At 38.2% G+C, this 20,062-nt stretch overlaps 1 protein-coding gene across 2 annotated transcripts in view; it reads left to right on the top strand.

Moving 5' to 3' along the window:
• The window catches only part of SUPT3H (SPT3 homolog, SAGA and STAGA complex component), a gene marked incomplete at its 3' end in the record, with an annotated part of 536,454 nt that extends 530,384 nt beyond the window's left edge, over window positions 1-6,070 (top strand). For both annotated transcript variants that reach the window (XM_080805744.1, XM_080805745.1), the window contains one exon: window positions 4,575-6,070. In XM_080805744.1, coding sequence (XP_080661870.1) covers window positions 4,575-4,616 — 42 coding nt within the window. The remainder of the gene's footprint in view (window positions 1-4,574) is intronic.
• Between the last annotated feature and the right edge of the window lie 13,992 nt (window positions 6,071-20,062).

Below are 20,062 nucleotides of genomic sequence, written 5' to 3'. Positions count from 1 at the left end.
TTCTGGCTGAGTAGGGTGCTGTGTCTCTGGGTCTGGAGAGGGCACACAGCATAATCTGTACACCTACATCAACTGAGATCAACATTGACAAAGACTGTGGGGTTCTTTTTGACCAAGATTGCAGAGATCCTATAAGCAGCAACAGTGTCTAGGGATGTTGGGGTTCTAGGTGGAAGAGACTGATGGGGTCTTCCTATTCTCTTTTTTTTTTTTTTTCCTGTGGCAGGGAGTTCTATCCAAGGGGAATGCCTCTTGGTACCAGGTCTGGTGAGCTGGCACCCAGTACAGCAGTGAAACCAGGGGTCCTGGGGCCCGGGTGCACTTGTTTTGATGGCAGTTCAAATGTCTGATGAGCATGCATGGGCAGATCTCCAAGGAACCAGGATCAGAGACTCTGGGGATCACCACAGTGATTTGGACCCCATGATGGGGGCATGCAGCAGTGGCACAGGCTCTGGGATGACAGGATACAGCAGTGACTTAGGCCCAGGATGAGGGGTGCAGCAGCAGCATGCCTTGGGGATGGTGGGCCAAAGCTGTAACTCAAGACACAAGGGGTGTGGCACAGAGCTGTAGCATTACAACCCACTCATGGCAAGTCGGTGCCATGGCTTAGGACCCAGAGGGTGGAACAGAGAACAACAACAGCAGCATCACAGCCTAGTAGTGGCAGGTCAGCCCCAGTGATGGCTGATCAAAGCCATGACTTAGAACCCTGAAGGCAGGGCACAGAAAGAAATGGCACTTCTAGTTTCACAAATGGCAAGGTGCTGTGGCATCCCAGTCCCAGAGTATGGGGCACAGCATTAACCACAGCAGTCTCACCACAGCAGTAACTCCAGTAAGTCCCTGGTGAGGAGACACAGCAGTGAGGAGACACTCAGTGTTGGTGCAGACTGGGAGTGCTCGGTGGCAAAGTCTACAGATGGCCATGGCAGTGATGAGAGTTACTAGGGTGCTCCTCTCCTTTTCCCATCGGGTATAATCCCTCCAAAGGGGTTCCTCTTTTCACTGAGCTCCTCTGGGCTGGGAGATGGAATGATGCAGGTAAAATGCTTCTTAGACTTTTCTGTGAGGCTGTGCTCAGTATTTGAGCCCTGCAGGGCTTCTGCTGCTTCTTAGTTATAGTCTCAAGCTTTCCCAGAGCTGGTTTGTCTGTTTATAGTCGTTTATTCACTGTTTTTGTGGGGAGACAAGCTTTGGGACCTCCTAGCCAACCATCTTGCCAATATCAGTCCCTACAGTGAAATTTTTGTTTTATTTCATTTGTTTGAGAAAGTGGAAAAGAATCAGAAGAGCTAGTAGTGGAGAATAAGTATAAATCCAAACCGGTGGAAGGGATAGTTTTATCCATAGTTAAACCTTTACTAATCAAGTTAATGGTGCAAATAACACAGGTCATATTTTGTAGTGTATTTACCTTTTGTTTAAATATTAATCCTCTGCTTTTTAATATTGATTTCTATTCCTTAAAATGTATGATTTATCATGGCCCACAAAAAAGAAGCAACAAACCCGTTTAGGTTTTAAATTTTTTCTCTAGCTTGTCTATATGCAGATAAGAAAAAAAATCATATTTCAAAAGTGAAAACTTATGAGTTAATTTCTACCCATCAGTGCCTATAATGCAGTAGGGAGAATATGTGTCAGCTCATCAGTTAGATCGACATTCTGGTAGTAGGCCGTTAATTTGGAACTGAATGAATATGTGAATGTGAAAAATGGGAGCTAGTTTGATCCTCAATTCAAGAGAAACAAAAAGCCTATGAACTGCAATTGGTCTTTGGGGGAAAAAAAAAAAAAAAAAAAACAATATCTTTGCTGGTAACTTTAGAGATCCTACCATGTCTAAGGATTTCAACAGATTCTCAGAGGAGCAACTCATAGTTGAGAACAGAGCTTTATTAAATAAGAAAGTTTAAGTGGTATATATCACATAGAAGCTGGGTTGTTGGGTTGAAGATGACGGCGTTATTGATTAATTTTTAGTAGTGGGGGAGGTGGTCCCAGCTTTTCCCTGCCAAGGCCTGGCTTTTACTAAGTAGGAGTATCTGTAAAGATATAGAAGCAGGGAGTCACTCATAGGATCTGACAGTAGAGAGTAAGCAGGATACAAAGTGTTCATGAGAATGTGGCCTCTGGAAGGCCCTCACACCAAGCAGTGTTTAAATTTAGTTTCAGCATTCACTACACAAACAGAGAGAAATTCATAGTTGACACAAAGATGAGCTGTCCTCATCCATCTTCCTTTAAAGTTGCTTACTCGGGAAAGGATGCCAAATTTGAGATGTTCCCATAATCACCCTCCACAGACAACATACATCCTTTGTACATCAAAAGGAAAAAGCTGTGACTCAGGCTGGAGGACCCCAGGGGATTGGTTTGCCGAAATTGCTCTTCACTAATCACATGCTTGTTTGTCCCTTCTCTATTTTAGAAATGGAATAGGAAGCACTTATTCCAGAAATCTGGGGCAGGTCTAAACCCTGGCTTTCTTGTTAAACGTGGCTACCCGAAGTCTCTCTAGTCTTGTAGTCATTTGCAAACAATAGTGACAAATCATCTGTGAAGGTGAATTGATCTCTGATAAGTAACCTCTTCAATACTCGACAGAACCATTTCACATGCCCACCCTGGAAAGATGAAACTTCGTAATTTCTCAGGTGTGCTCAGCCAAGACTCCGTCTTCCCTTGAGCCAAAACCTCTTTTTCAAGCAGGACTCACTTCAACCATTTACCTTTAAGAGGAATCCAGCTTGACTCTCAGGTCCATTTATCTCCATGTAAACCATCCCCCTATTTTCAATATTATGTTAAAGGTTGTCACTGTGGTTGTAAAATTTCAAACATCAAGGTCAAGAACCTGAAAGTATGACTTTGGCATAAGCCTTTCTAAGGCAACTGTGGTGGGGGGACGGTGGGGGGTGGGGGGGTGGTGCTGTTTCAAGACCTGAGGCTCCCCTACCTGTGATTGTGGGAAGACACTCTATCCATTCCTGCAAGTTATTTGCGGCTCTCTGAGGAGCTCCTCTAATGCTGTTCTCCAGTGCACAATTGTAGGAGGCAAAGCTGGACTTATCTAGTCCTTCTTAGAATGTTTGCTTCCATCCAAGCATCCAGTGGCGCAAAAAGTCTGACGGTAATGGGTGAGCTCCCAGACAGAGCCCTGAGGAAGGAAACGTGGAATGTGCCACTGTTTTCTCATCCTTGAAATGCTGATCTGGAACGAGCTGAAGAGCCACACGACCAGCCTCTGAAATTTCAGCCTGTGTCCCAAAGCCTGACAACCATAGTAAATCCTGAATAAGCTGAATGTTTGGAGGAGAGGTTTTGAAGGGAATTGAATTTTATGACGAACAGGAAGTTATGCAGAAAACCATTTTTGTTTCACCTCATGTAGGTAGAGGGCTTTCAGAAAAGCTTGCTTCCACTTTTCTCTCTTTGGGTGTAATTTTAAATGTAATTTAACCATTTTTAGATGTAAACTCTTTGGCCCCTCCACAGCATTATCTTACTCATAAAAACTTACTCTGTATTTCCTATAACGTGGCTGTTGAAGGTAAATACATTGGACTGGAAGTATGCAAACTCTAGCATCAAAGTTATTAGCCTAAAGGGAAAAAAAATCCTTAATAGGAGATTTTGTCATTTTTCTGCTTTTCTGAAAACAGATTGTAGAAAAAAATCCATCTAATTGAGGGTTATGAATTCTCTGGGTATGACTAGTCCTAGTTTAAATAATGAAAAATGTGGTGAAAAGGGTAATTTTCTTCCTAAGTCCTGGATTTTAGTTCTGTTTCATTCTGGGTTTCATTATGAGACTCAAGACAAGTCACAAGAGGCCCTGTGTTGTCCAGCTCTTCTAGTGCTGGGCTGTAGAGTGTATCTTACAGGAAGAAAAAATCATGCAGTTTTACTTGATTTACTGGAATAGATCATATTATTGCCATTAGTATCCATTTTCCCATTTTCTTTTATGGGAGTATTTTATCCCCCTATGATTATTCATACACACTCTATATGTACATGTGTATGTATATAAAATTATGTAAGATTCGAGCTTTCTGTAACGTCCGCAATGTAGAGAACTCCTTAGAGATCACTGTATTTTAGCGAGGAGGAAAGGCCTCTGCTAGTGTCTGTTTCCAAGCTTTTCACGGAGACTATAAAGGAGGCCTGGGAAGGCTCTAACGAGTCAGTAATTTATAGACTATTAAGATAGTTAATTAGAAGTGATTCTTGAGCATATCCAATCAGGAACACATGTTTATAAAGGACAAACAGATTCAACACAACATGTCTCTGACCTAACCAAACCCAATCAATTAACAAAATGGGATCTCTTAGTTTGCATATCTCCCACTCCCCCCAAAATAGAATCACTAACCACTTGTTAACCACACTGACTTTCTACCAGACAGAGTGATGGCCCCAGAAATGTTCAATCCAGCACCCGGTTACAGTGTAGGCAGCAGAGTTTACAAAACAGGAAGAAAGCCCTGCTTGCTTTTTTGCCTCCTTTCCTGGTTTGACTTGATGTGATAATTCATTGCAGATTTCTTTTTCTTTGACAGAGTGCCTACCACAGGAATGGGATGGCTTTTCTGGCCTGCTGATGGGACTGTGACTGTAACAACAGGAAAGGCAATGTTATATTAAGGTGATTTCTGTTCCCCTCTTTGGACAAAATAAAATACAAGTTTACCTTCTCTGTATCCTCAGGAGTGGGTTGGTTTGTTGTGACTATCAACTGGCTGACTGCAGCTCTTTTTTCCAGCCCTCTCAATGCTTCGTCTTGTTTACTGACTGGGCCGTTTAGCTAATTAATGGCAGGATGTTTGGGATAGTGTGTAGGTGGACAAGAATGCAGATCACACAATTTTGAAATTTTAATTTGGAATGGATTTACTGCCCTCAGCTCACATATCTTAAAAGCAGTGTCTTTTCTCTACCACCGTCTTCCGCCCCACCCCACCCCCCCCCCCGCAGTGTTTAGTCTGTGTTTTATTTGATGCATTTTGTAATCCAGGTTTGAGACAAAGGAAACAAAATTAAAAGGACAGTCACTTCTCCCCTGGCACCGCCCACCAACTTCACTTTGCAACATCTGCTAATTACATATATCCTACTCATATTTTAGAGACCAGTAGTCATTTTATAAACTCACACTAATCAGAGACATAATCGATCTGATGAACTGTCTGTTCCCATCTTCGCATCCCTTGCCCCCACTTGCAGCGTACGTGTTGTCTGTCATGCCTTCTTCCCGAACTTCCTGAGGATCTGCCTGTTGTGCGCGTTCTCCCTCCTCTAGGCCCTCTTCCCTGTCTTCACGTCTCTCCATCCCCTGTCCCTACAGTCCCCAGGCCCACCACACACACACACACACAAGCACACACACAGCCATTTAGAAGCAAAACAATCAGAATCCGTTGATGAAGAGTAGTTGAGTGATTTGCTTTCTCCCTCTGAAGCATTCCGACAGCTACACTGGGATCGTGGACTGGGTAATTTCTCGCTAGTAGCAGCTGAGCTACCCTTCTGGCGTCTATACTTTTCTCCATTAAATGAGGAACTTAAACTTTTGAGAACAAATCAAAATGTAGCAGATGTAATTGTACAGTTCCTGCTTCAACTTGAATTACAAAAAAGGAAGTTATTTCTTTAATTTGGTAGGACTTCTGTGCAATTTTATTTTTATCATGGTTTTTGCACAAACCGAAAGAGCCTTTTGTAAAGCATTAATAAAAACAGAAATAAGAAGCATGAAAGATTTTCCTCCTGTGACCAAATGATCGTGAGTCTCCATTAATATGATTGTGCCATACTGTTGACATTTGTTAACTATCATTTACCTGTTCTGTGTTAGTCCTTCTGGAAAAAATCTTCATGTCAAGAACAAAAAAATGCAGATATATAATACCAAAAAATTGCCAAGGGGTTTTGATGTTCCATCTGTGCTTGTTGAAATGTATGATTAAACTTTTCTTTTTATCATCATTCTTATTTTTCTTGGCATCCCTAATCATGGAAAATTATAAGCTTGCAGTAAACAGCCTAACTTTTAAAACGACAGCATTTATTGTATTTGGTTTCGATCTGCCGGGCTTATAGATGTATAAAATTTTCAGGGCCTAATTTTTCACATCAAAATTCCTGCTCTCCCACATTATACATTTTAAAGTATGCACAAGGCAAAAAAACACAGGGTTTAGGTTTTTTTTCCCTTCATTTTATTCTACCTGATCTCCTTATAGTCCCAGAGAAGGAAGACTCAACGTACATTTCTCTCAGAAATATGACAGGTCTGTGTTTTTGTTGGTCTGGCGTATGTTTGTCTATCTTGAACAGTCTGACAGGTAATTATTTATAAAATCTGGCTTTACCCAGTAAGTCCATATAATAACCTTTCACTTTTCATCATAAGCCAGTGAGCTGAATTTAGAATAAAACAAGGTCATTTATGTCTGTCCCAAACCAGCCTAGATGTCCCCATAATTGCTCAATATTAATATTTTTAATTCTTTTTTTTCCTTTCTACACTTAGCTTCTTTCTCTGACTCAGCAACACTGAATTTGAAATGAAATAAAATTTTCTTAAGCAGTGGGTATACCAAAAAATGTATAGAAAGAAAATGTGACTTCAATAAATTGCTCTCTCAAGATTAAAATGTTAGGTAAAATCATAAAATGTTAGAGCAGAAGAGAGTCTTGGAAATCATTGCAAACAACCATTCATTTTCCCAATGAAAGTATGTAGCCTGGAGAGGGAAGTTAACTTTCCCAAGGTCACTCAGCAGTGGCAGTGACGGCCCAGAGACCAGATCCATGGCCCCTAATTCTCAGGCTACCATTTTGCTCCACCATACTGGATTTGCATAAGATATTCCCAAGTCACATTGGAATTTTATGGCATGTTTATCCTAGATGATAACCTACATTTATTTTTAAATGATACTAGTTTGGGCATATTATAAAGCATAGGTGTTAAAATCTTCAAAGGGACATGGTATAATTAAATAATCTGTATTATATGTCAGTTCTCATCAGTTTTGGGGGTTGTTTTGTTGTTGTTGTTTTTTAAAGATTGTATTTGTCAGAGAGAAAGCAAGGGCAGGGGGAGCAGCAGAGGGAGAGGGAGAAGCAGGCTCCCCGCTGAGCAAGAAGCCCAATGCAGGGCTCGATCCTAGGACCCTGGGATCATGACCTGAGCCAAAGGGAGACACTTAACTGACTGAGCCACCCAGGAGCCTCTATATATCAGTTAAAAAAAAAAAGAGGTCTGCAAGCAGGGGAGAGGAAACTAACATACTTTGAGCACCAACTCTCTATCAGGAACCTCACCTCTGGGATTTCATTGATCTTCACAATGATTTCATGAGAGAGAGGCTATCAGAAACAAAAACAACCACATCAGGCTCATTTCTAAATCAAATGTGAATACACAAAATAATCTGTATTTTTGTAGCCTTGTGTTTTGGAGATCAAATCTGAAAAAAATGACTAAAGCCCAACAAATCAGTAAAAATAGCCCCTCTTTTGGGAAATTGACAGGGCCTCATAGATTTGAGGGTAAAGGAAATAGAAATATTTCTCCCTTCACCTAAATTGGGAATGTGACGTTCCGAACATGCCATTTTGAGGCTATGTCATTAACCTTCCTGCCTTCACATATTGCAATAGTTAAGATTCAGAAATAATGTTCCAATTTTAGAACCAAGAGTTTTTATTTAAAAACCATCAGAAGCACAAATATTTTTTAAACAGTGTATATAATTCCTGTACCTGGGGGAAATTCTTCATTTATCACTGTTTGTCCTTTGTTTCTATAAAATAATAAACAATCCACATGTAATGCTTTTACCACATAGAAGACAAATACACATAAGTGGCGATTCTTGGTCTGAAAGAAGACAAGTTTACTTGTCTAGAAATTAGGTTTAATTTTATGAAAAAATGTTATATAGTTCCCAAATCAGATATTTCTTTCCAGTTCATATAACCCCTTGTGTAAAACTGAATCACTACAGAGAAATATTCCCTCCTCTACCCTCCTGGAATTTAGATAGAACCTTCCCAGGTTGCGTTTAAAATTCTACCTTCAACCATGTATACATCTCATAAAATATTTTATGGTTTCCGGTATGCTCTGGCTGAACATTTCATAGTACATAAACACTTCTGCAAATAATAGGAGGGTGTCAAGCTGAATGACTGTGTCACGGCAGTGGCTCCCACAGAAAGCTGATTCTCCAGCAATGTATTTTTCTTACTTTTATCTCCTTATTCGAAATCCAAGATGAAACTTTCCGTGCTTTTGAGTAAAGGGGAGAGGGGTGGAGGTAGGCACGGGACTCTAACAGTGTTCAGGAGCTGTGTTCATTAAAGCAGAGGCTTTCTGCAGAGGGCATCAAGCCAAACTTAAACAACAAAACCATGCCTGCAGGAATTAGATATGAATGTGATGGCCAAATAAGGGCCAGATGCCTTTCAAAACTCAAATATTAAAAAAAGTCCCATCTCTTAAAGTAAGTCTCCAGTGTTGGGAGTGATACTGTAGCACTTAAAAAAAAAAAAAAAAAAGCCAACACAAGGAACGAGACTTGCATTTGTTTTCTGGAACAAAATAGCAGATATTCAAGCCATCATAAGTCATCGGAGCTTTGGCAATTGAAGCATGTTTTAAAACAATCAATTCCTAGAAAGTCACAAAAAACCTACATACAATATTTCATTGTTGGAAACCACTGTAATTCTGTATAGAGCATTATATTCATGTTCCTCCTTCTGCTCATCACCACCTAATATTCACTATTCCATTTTTTAAAGGAAAAAATTATTGGCAATTCTTTATTGGGATATTGGGAAAATCAAAAAATACTGGGAAAAATCAAGAATCAAGATGATCGCTTATTTAATTTTACTCAAACCAGGTTAATGCTTTGCTTGCTATCAAAATGAGGGCTATGTTGTACCAGCGTTTTAAGAATAAGTTTGAAATAATAATTACAGCACTCCACGTGCCATCCTGTGTACCAAGTACTTTGTCCAAATCGTTCCATTAGATACTCACAGCCCCTTCGCAGGATGCGCACTGTTACCGCCCCCCCCACCCTCCGTTGCCCACAGGTAGCAGAGAGGAAGCCAGTGGAGCTGGCATTTGTACCCAACGCATTGACCCCCGAGCCCATATCCTTTGCCTCTGTTCCACCGCATGGAGCATGCTCAAGTATAGGTTTCCAATAATGTATTAAAGAGAATTGTTGCTCTGAACCTAGAAGCACTTCTCAGTACTAAAAAACTGGTTACAAGAAAATTTCATTTTAACTGAATATTCTTTCTCTAAGGCCAAGAACTAGGTATATAATGGGATATCATATCATGTGCCATAGACTATAGTTACGTTGAATGATGCCAAGTCCTCTACAATGTCTTAAATCTAAAAATAAATACATATGATCAATGCACATACTCAAAATCCCTATACAAATTATGAGAAAATCTTCCTCAAAGATCCAAGATCCATGTTTATAAAGCCTCTCCTTTATGAAGATCAAATTTCTCCAGAAGGCTCTAACTACTTACGCTACTATTTTATGCTTTCATGCAAGGTATGCTTGTCCTGTTATAAAATAATCCCCATGTTGTGTCCATCATGTTTGCTGTGGCAGATACAGAGGTACATGTGACAACCCCTGAAACTTTGTACAAATGCCCTTTTTAGTTGTTTGCTTGTTAATGATGACATCGTCATTCCTTCTCCTGGCCAGGGATTTCTGTGCGTGTGCTTGGGGGGAATGGCGGACAGGGAGAGAGAAGAAAGTGGAAAGAAAGTTGCTGAGCATGATATGAATCAGAAACGATTACTTTCCTCTCTCATCTGTGGTCAGCAGCTTCCCTAATTCAACCCCAGGTCTGCTCTGCCTCAGTTCAAGTTACTTGCTGACTTAGGTCCCTTAGGATTCCCAGCTAGCAGCGGACCAGCCTACCTGCAGCATTGTTTTCTGAGTGGCATGGATTGACTTCTTCAGACCACTTCAAGAAGTTAGTTCACCACCCAGCACATTGGCCACTTCTCGTCACTTAGCCAAGGTGTCCCTAAGCAGCGGGGAGTGTGTGGCTGGTGGGTTGGCCCACCACACTTCCATAGATCTGACCCGCGAAGAGACAGTGAGCCCAGATGGATTTAGGCAGTTTGTTAGTTATGTGACAACATAGGCAAGATCAGCATGGTGTCAACATCCTGTGTTCCAGAGAGGGGGGCCCAGATGACACCAGACATGAGGGTTGGGGTACTCTACCATGGTCTACCATGCAGCACCAAACCTAAATGACAAGCAAGCCGTCCCTTAGCTGGCACCCGTTTCTGAAAGGAGGTGTTTCCCCCACGGTGTGTAGGACAACATGTATTTCTGTTCCCAGCATGAAAAATAAATCTGCCTCCCCTCTCCTAGGTTTTCATGGTGGCCTCCTGCCCTAGCTCTTTCCCATAAAGGTTGCCTCCATGCATGCTACCTTCTGCTTCCTCTGAGCTAATTATGGCCCTCTTGTTCTTTATACTTCCTGTTTGGTGTCGCTAATTGTCTCTCTGTGTGTCTCATAGCCTGCACCAGATTAAGAATTTCTTGAGGGCAAAGTCTTGAGCATGTACCCCCTTGAAATCCCCACATGCACATATTAGGTATTCAGTAAACATGTGTTGGTTGGTTGGTGGAAACGAAATTATTCATTTAAACATAAGCACAGAATTTTTTTTTTTTTTTGGTTGGCTAAATGTGTTTAATCTTGTATTGATGCTTGTTTGGCTCAAATCTCATGAACTGTAGATGATCACAGCTTTTTTCTTAAAGACAAATGCAGTGTCTCAGAGAAACCAGAGCCCTCTGGGCATGGGGCTTCTTGGAGCGCGTATGAGTAGGTCACTGTCATTTCAGTCTTGTTGGAAGGGGTTAGTGACCTCAGAAAGAGAGGTCGCCTCACTCACAGTTGTACTACTAAACCTAGCATTTGTGTCCCACCTGCATCTGTACAAACCTGGGAAGGCGTTAGAGACATACTTGCTATTTTTACATATAGCAACGTCTTTGAAAATGTGCCAGTTCTCCTACTGGTTTATTTAAAGACAGTGAGCCATTCTACAATGACATTTCCCTAAAGGTAACAGCAGTAATATGTCCACTGAACATAAAGCAAATATGAAGATCTATTTAGCTTGAAAATAATGAGATTTTTGTGAACTGGAAGCAACAGTTTATCACCCAAGAGTAGCTTACAATTAAAAATCTGGGTTTTTTGTCTCTGTTATTCATTCATTCAGTCAGTCAGTCCTTCAGTCATTCAGTCATGTAAAAAAAAAAAAAAATAGCACCCTTGAAAGTTGAAAAATCAACATGAAGTCTATAATTCCTAAGCAGTGAGCCAGGGACCTGTGCGAGAGTGCAATTCTTGAAAGGGGCCTGGGAGGCCACCTACATTAAATTACCTGTAGATTAAATAAACATGTTTTGCCCATGTAGGTGCCACTCTAGTTTTAAATATATACATATGTGCTCATGTGTTTTATAAAATTCAATTCATTTAAAAGTGATCCTGAAATCCTGGTAGCTTTTTGACGTGACATGATTTTTCATTCAAGAGTTAACAAAAGTACAAGTTACAGAATGCGTGGGTCCATGAATTTCTTTGTGTTAAAAAGTGATTCTCAAGCTCAAAAAAAAAAAAAAAGCTGTTGCTTTCTGTGCTCTCACAGTAACTAACTTTCGTCGGGCTCTTCCGTCCTGTGGTGAATGGATTGGGCCTTCTGAAGATTTTGAGCTGCTGTAACTTAGATTTAAGTGTATATTTTTCCTGTGACATAAAGTATCACCTGAACTTTTTTTTTAATATGTCTTATTTTGGGGAAAATTTATGATCTTTTTAACATTAGGAAGTTTTGCTTTTCCTGACATTTTATTGCTTTGCATATTTGAAACATTTCAATCCCAGACAATAAATACTATGTGATTATTGTTTTCATATGGATAGGCTATTTCCTCCTGGTTTTTCCCAACCCCTTTTCCCAGTTAATAATACTCAGAAATTTATTAATACTTAACTGTGCCATTCAGCTTTTCCAGAATCGTGTATAATGAATGTTAAAAGAGAGGTCTCAAAGAGGGGTAGTAGTGCTTAAAAAGAAATTGAGGCGTGCTTTCTTTTAGTTGGATTTCAAATGTTTCCTGTTCAGGTGAAATGAAGATTATATGTATTCCATAAATCATTTTTGTAAACTATCCTAACCAGTGATTGCATTAAATGGTATCTTTTCATATCCTTGTTATGGAAGTGAAACAGATCTCAGCAAAGTAGGCGGATGCGAGCCAAGTAGGGCCACGAGGCCTCAGTGTTGGAAAGCACCCACTTTTAGACCTCGCCTCACGGCTCGCTCCCCTTCTTCAGGTCTTTTGTCAGGTACCACTTTCCCATAAGGCCTTCTCTGCCCACCCTTTCACATACTGAAACCCCAGCCTCTGCCCTAGCACCCCATACCCCTGTTCCCTGCCTTCTTTTGTCACCCTAACACCTGCTTACCATTTCATATACTCACATGATTTGTTCATTCCCTCCTCCTTCTAGAACAGACTGTCCGCTGCTATGCCTCCAGCACTTAGACCAGGCCCAGTATCTACTACATGCCAGTCAATGCTTTACTAGATGGACAAATCATCGTTCAGTCTTTAATTCTGCAAAGTCTTGCAACGCCATACCCGTGGGATCGCCCTCCAGCCTTGCACTGTTCCTTCTCACTTCTGGCCTGGCCCGTCCTTTTCTCCCCTCCTTCCCCCTGACTTTCCCAAGTCCTCTGAACCTCCTCAGCTGTGTTCGTCAGCACAACTTTCTAAAAAACGTCTTTACATTTTAGGACTTCCAAATCCCAGTGCATTTTCAATGGAATGAGAAGTTTGGCACCACAAGCAAGAGTTGAGTTATGACATAGTTAGGTTTTCATTTAATGTCTTGTAAAACTTTTTGATATATTTATTTCACTACTTATTCAAATTTTCTTTTTCCAAAACTCCAGGTTAGCAAATGGTTTTGGTGTATTTATTTATGACCTCATAGTGTTCAGTAGTTTTTTTTAGACAGGACACATAGCATATATTTCTTTTAAAAAAAATTAGTTGAATGCAGTATCGTTTACATACAGTAATAACCCCTTTTTAGATATACAGTACAAGTCAATGACTTCTGACAAATAAACACAGTCATATAACTACAAACACAATCAAGATGCATTAATGCCAAAAAGTTTTCTCATGTTCCTTCATAATCGATCCCCACCCACCACTCCTGGCAACCGCTGATCTGATTTCTATTTTTTTTTTAACTTTTCCGTAATAGCAAATAAATTTAAATAGTTCTAAACAAGTTTGGATTTAAGGGTTTTTTGTGTCTGACTTCTCTCACTTAGCATAATGCTTTTGAGATTCACCCATGTCGTCGTGTATCAGTAGTTCACTTCCTTTTATTGCTCAGTAATACTCCATTCTGTGGATGACCACAGTTTGCTTATCTGTGTAACTGAGTGGACATTATTATTGTTTCCAGTTTCCGGCTATTAACAATAAATCTGCTATGAACATGGATGGACAGAGCTTTTTGTGGACTTACATGTTCATTTCTATTAGGTAAATACCTAGGTGTGGAATAACTGGGTCCTATGGTAAGTAAATATTTAATTTTCTAAGAAAGTGTTTTCCAAAGCGTCTGAACCTATGGGCCCTCCCTCCAGAAATGTGAGATTTCTAGTTACTCTATAACTTTGCCAGCATTTGAATATGATTCATTCTGTTGTTTGTTTTGTTTTAATTTTAGCCATTCTGATAAGTAATAATATCTCACTGTGCTTTTACTTTGCTTTTCTCTATTGACTAATGATACTAAGCATTTTTCACGATAATTTGCCATCTGTAGCTTTTCTTTATTGAAGTGTTCAAACCTTTGGGCCACTTAAAAAAATTAGTTGTTTTCTCTTATTAAAATATAAGATTTCTTTTTATAGTCTTTATACAGAAACATGTTTTCCACATATTTTCTCTGAGTCTGGGGCTTGACTTAAAGTATATTTGGAAGAGCTGAAATTTTTAATTTTGAAGGAGTCCAATTTTGGGTTTTTATTCTTTTATGGCTTGTACTTTTTGTCTTATCTAATCTTGATTTAAGGCATACAAAGGTTTTCTCCTATGTTTTCATCTTCATATTTTAAATTTTGACTTTTACATTTAGGTCTTTGATTCATTTTGAGTTTATTTTTGTATATGATGAAAAGTGAGTGTTGAAGTTCTTTCTTTTTCCTTTCTGCATATGGATGTCTGATTGTTCCAAAACTATTTGTTGAAAAGATTGCTCCTTTCTTCATTTATTTATCTTGACATATTTATCTAAAGCCATATATACATGTGTCTATTTTGGATTCTCTTTTGTTCCATTGATGTGTATGCTTATCCTTAGGCCAGTACCCGACTGTCTTTATTCCTAAATCATGAAATCAGGTCTTATGAATCCTTCAGCTTTTTCTTTTTCAAACCTTTTTTTTTTTTTTTAATTCTAGGTTCTTTGCTTTTCAATAGTTCTACAAAACATTTACTGGGATTTTTTTTTTAGGGGAGAAGGGGCAAAGAGAGAGGAAGAGAGAGAATCTTAAGCAGGCCCCATGCCCAGCACATGAGCCCTACACAGGGCTTGATCTCTTGATTCTGATATCATGACCCGAGCCAAAATCAAGAGTCAGACGCTCAACCAACTGAGCCATCCAGGTGCCCCTCATGTGCTGAGATTTTGATTGGCACTCCTTTGAATCTATAACTCAGTTTGGGGGAAATTGACAGTGGTGTTAAGCCTTCTAATCAGCGCATATGGTATAGCTCTTCATTTACTTAGTTCTTTCGTAGTTTCCCTCATCAGTGTTTTATAATTTTAAGAATATAGATCTAGTACATATTTGGTTAGATTTATCTGTGGATTTTCATGTTTGATGCTCTAAGATTTTTTTTTAATTTTAATTTCTGGTTCATTGCCAATATATACCAATAAAATCTATTTCTGTATATGAAAAAGAAAAAGAAAAAAAATATATATATATATGTATGAACACAGATACAAAAATACTTAACCAAATACCATGAAAGATTACCAAATACCAAATACCAGCAAGATTACTGGACTTGATTTTGTGGTATTTGGTTAAGTATTTTTGTATCTGTGTTCATGAAAGATATTGATCTGGAATTTTCTTGTAATGATTAATACATCAAGACCAAGTGGCATTCATCCAAGTAATGAATTGAAAAGTTCATTAGTAATTAATTGAAATGAATGAATGAAATGAAATGAGTGAATTGAAAAATCAATCCATGTAATGTACCATTATAAAAAGAAAAACTGTAAGATATCCAAGGATGTAGAAAAATAATACAAAATTCAACATCCGTTCACTAAATTCAGCAAACTAGGAATAGAGAAAGAAGTTTCCCTCACTGTGATAAAGAGCATCTAACAGATGTTCTTTAGATCTTTAAAACATCTTACAGATGTTTTAAGGGTGAAAGACTGAATACCCATAAAATCAGGAAAAAAGAAAGGAAACTGCCCAAGTTTTTCCCAAAGAGATTAGCATTATATTAATTGTGAAAAACTGAATGTTTCCCCCATAAAATCAGGAAAAAGGCAAGGATATTTTCACCACTTGTACACAACACTGTACCTGAGATCCTAGTCACTGCAGTAAGACAAGAAGAAATAAAAAGCATACAGATTAGAAAGAAATAAAACTTTCTGTTTGTAAATAACATGATTATCTATGTAGAAAGCTCCAAAGAATATACAATACAAAACAACAACCTATTATAGGTAATAAGTGAGATCAACAATATTGTAGGATAAAAAGTTCATATAAAATAAGTTAGAGGAAAGACAAATAACCTGGAAAGACATAACTACCAAAATTTTTCAAAAAGAAAAGGATAACCCCAATAGCTTTACCTTAAGGTTACTCATAGCTGAAGACTTTCCTACAAAGAAAACTTCATTTCCCAATAGCCTCACTGGTGAGTTCCTCTGAACTTAAAAAAAAAAAAAAAAGAAAGAAAGAAAAAGAAAAAAAAATAATAATACTAATTCTACCGAAACTCTTCCAGAAAATAAAAAAGTAAGTAATTCCCTACTCATTTTATGAGGACAGCATCATCTGATCTAACAACCAGAAAAAAAGACATTACAAGAAAAGATAAATAAATATATGTAAATTTTGGTAGTTTATATCTTTCCAGGTTATTTGTCTTTCCTCTAACTTAACAAATTTATTGGCAGAAAGTTATTTATGAAGTTCCCTTATTCTTTATAAACCTATAGAATCTATAGTGATGCTTCTATTTTAATTCCTGATACTGGCAATTTGTTTCTCCTTCCTTTCTCAACCAGTCTGAATAGAGTTATCCATTGTACTTATTTTTCAAAACAGCCTTTGGTTTCATTGATTATTCCCTTTTTTCTCCTGTTTTCAATGTCAGTCTGCTTTTATCTTCCTTATTTTCTTCCCTCTGCTGCTTTGAATTTAATTCACTCTTCTTTTTTTTTTATTTGAGATCTTTCTTTTCTATAAACATTTTGATGCTATGTGCTTCCCCCTAAGCACTGCTTTAGCTGTATCTCAAAAGCTTTGATGTGTTTTGTTTTCATTTTCATCCAACTCAGAATATTTCCTAATTTCCTTTCTGTTTGTGTCTTTGACCTGTGGCTTATTTAGAAATGTGTTCATTAGTTTTCAAATTTTTGAGAATATTTCAGGTATCTTTCTGTTTTTAAATTTTAGTTTAATTTTATAATGAAGAACATACTTTATTTTATTTAGTTTGTGTTTGTTTTATGGCCCAGAATATGTACATGTGCACTTAAAAACATGTATTTGGCTGTTGTTGGGTGTTCTATAAATGTCAATTAGGTCAAGTTGATTGATAGTGTCCACTTTCTCTGGCTTTTTGCTTTTTAAAAAATCAATGACTGAGAGAGGAATGTTGAGGCTTTGTCTATTTCTCTTTTAAGTCTTCTTAGTTTTAGTTCAGTATATGTTGAAGTTCTGTTTTTAGTTGCATGTACAGTTTGGAATGACATGTCTTGATTAATTGTTTCCTTTAGCATCAAATAATGTCCACTTTATCCCTAGCAATTTTTCATCTTCCAAAGTGTACTAGGTCTGATATTAGTAAATTTACTTCACTGTTTTAATTAGTGTTTATATGGAGTATATTTTAACATTCTCTTACTTTTAACTTATCTATTTCTCTATATTTAAAGTATCTTTCTCATTGACAGTCTATAATTAAGTTGGTTTTTCACCCAGTTTTATAATCTTTACCATTTCACTGAGGTGTTCAGACTGTTTACATTTAATTATTGATATGCTTGCATTTAAATTTACAGTCTTGTCCTCATCATAACTGTTTAACTTACTAATTTGTGTTCCTTGATTTTAACTTATTTTTACCATTGTAACGCTTTAATTTGTTCATTATAATTCTCTTTAATTATCTAAAGAATACACATTTTGCAAACAAACAAAAACCTTAAAGACTCAGGAAAGCATAAAGAATACAATGAGAATTATCCACTGCCCTTTAACATTGAGATTAAACATTCTTGACATTTTATTATACCCACACGCAAATTACATTCATATAGTACATACTTCTTTGTAGCCTGTTATAATGCTTTCCTATACCAATTTCTTAACTTGTGAATATTTCATACTATGGCTGATTTACTATTAATTAATTGTATCTTATTGTTGGATGTATTTATTTTCCCAAAGTTTTACCATTATAGAATGTACATTATTTTTTGTACATATAATTTTTCCTTTGTCTTTGGCTTCGTCATTTTCATTGTCAGCATTTTTGTTGCCCCCTGTGAAAGTAATGTGTCTACTTTTCTCTGGCTACTTTTGAGATTTTATTTTATTTTTCAGCCCTTGCAGTATCACTAACTTATGCATAGTTTTCTTTGTAAGTATCTTTTTTGGAGTTTGTATAATTTCTTGAATCTGTGGTTTGGTATCTTTCATCATTTTTTTAACATTCCCAGTGACTTTTCTTCAGATATTTCTTATTGTCTTCTAGGACTTTAATTACATGTATGTCAGACTTTACATGACATACAATATGTCTCCTATGGTCTTTTTGTATTTCCCATGTCTTTTTATCTGTGCTTCAATTTGGATGTTTCCTGACCCATTTTATCTCTATTAACCTTCTCTTTTGCTGCATCTGAAATTCTGTTAAACAAACAAAAACTCTTAAATACAAGGAACAAACTGGTGGTTGCCAGAAGGGAAGTAGGTGGGGAAATGAATAAAACAGATAAAGGGCATTAAGGAGTATAGAGTTGTAGTTATAAAATAAAGAAGTCATGGAGATGATAAGCCCATGTATTGAATTTTCAACTTCAGTTCTTTTTTATTTTTTAGTTATATAATCACTGTTTGATACTTGAAAAGAAAAGAAAAAGTTCAAATCCCTTTCTCATTACACCCATGTTTGGGTTGTTTGTGGATCTGCTTCTGTTGTCTGCATTTTTTTCCTCTTGGTTTTCAGTCATTTAGTTCTGTATCCTCTGCTATGACTAGGATTTTTTTTACTGAGTGGCAGACGTTATATATGAAAAAGTACAGAAGATGATTTCTTCCCAAAAGGATTTCATTTCTGATAGATAGAAGGGGGTGTAGTCAAATCAAGGTTGATCTATTTCTGCTTTGCCCCTATTCATGGAAAGTATCTCTAGGGCCTCAGCTAAAGTTTTGTGTTGTTTGCCAAGCCCCTTCAACCTTGGTAAGCTCTGAAATCCAGCTTATGGCTCCAGTCACCCATAGGATGGATGAAATTTCTGCTTACCTCCTTAGCCTCCCAGCTCCTGCTCTCAACCTACCCACATGCAACTTTGGGGTTAACATGTATTTCAAGGAGAAACTTCATGTAGAATTATAGGTTTACTTCTCCGAGTTTCCTCCTCTCTGAGATCTTGGTCCCTCGGTTATTGGCAGCCTCATGTTCCATCCTTTGGCTCAATGAAACTATGAAAAGCCCTAGACCTCTGTTTCTTCCATGGCTTTTTTTCCTCTCACATTTAAGTGGCAAATGTCCTGAGAGGGGGGAAATTTCACATCCTTTTAAATCCTGATGAGTTTGATCTTTTTCTGATGCCACAAATAGAGTGTGGCCTGTCAAAGGTATCCAGACCCAAATCCCCAGAGCCTGTGAATGCATTATATTACATAACAAAAGCGAATTAAAGTTGAAGATAGAATTAAAGTTTCTAATCAACAGATTTTAACATAGGAAATTTATCATATATTATCCAGGTAGGCCCAAACTAATCACATGAGCTTTTAAAAACAGATGAGAGAGGCATCTGGGTGGTGCAGTTGGTTGAGGGTCCAATGCTTGGTTTCGGCTCAGTTCATGATCTCAGGGTGGTGAGATCAAGCCCCAGGTAGGGCTCCACGCTCAGCAGGGAGTCTCCTTGGGATTTCTCTCTCCCTCTCCCTCTGCCCCTCCCACTCTGTCTCACTTTGAAATAAATCAATCTTTTAAAAAATAAATAAATAAAATAGAAACAGAAGAGGGAGGCAGAAAAGTGGATGAGAGAGTTGCAACATGACAAAGACTTGACATGGCTGGCTTTGAAGATGAAGTAAGGCTGCTGTGAGCCAGGGCAGGTATAGCCTGGCAAATGCCTCTTTGTTTATAGCCAGCAGGAAAACTGGCACCTCAGTCCTACAGCCCAGGAATTGAATACTCCCACCAATCTGAATGAGCAAGAAACTACTTCTCTCCTACAGCCTCTAGAAAAGAGCACAGTCTTCCAACATCTTGACTTTATTCTTTTAAAGATTTATTTATTTTAGAGAGAGTGGGGGGGGGAGGGGCAGAGAGAGGCTTAAGCAGACCCCGCTCTGAGCACGGAGCACAGTGCAGGGCCCGATCCCATGACCCTGAGATCACGACCTGAGCCAAAACCAAGAGACAGTCGC

This window comes from Martes martes (assembly GCF_963455335.1).
Source record: "Martes martes genome assembly, chromosome: 6".
Classification (NCBI taxonomy): domain Eukaryota; kingdom Metazoa; phylum Chordata; class Mammalia; order Carnivora; family Mustelidae; genus Martes; species Martes martes.
The sequence above is the reverse complement of the archived record's forward strand: the minus strand, read 5'-3'. Positions and strand labels throughout refer to the sequence as shown.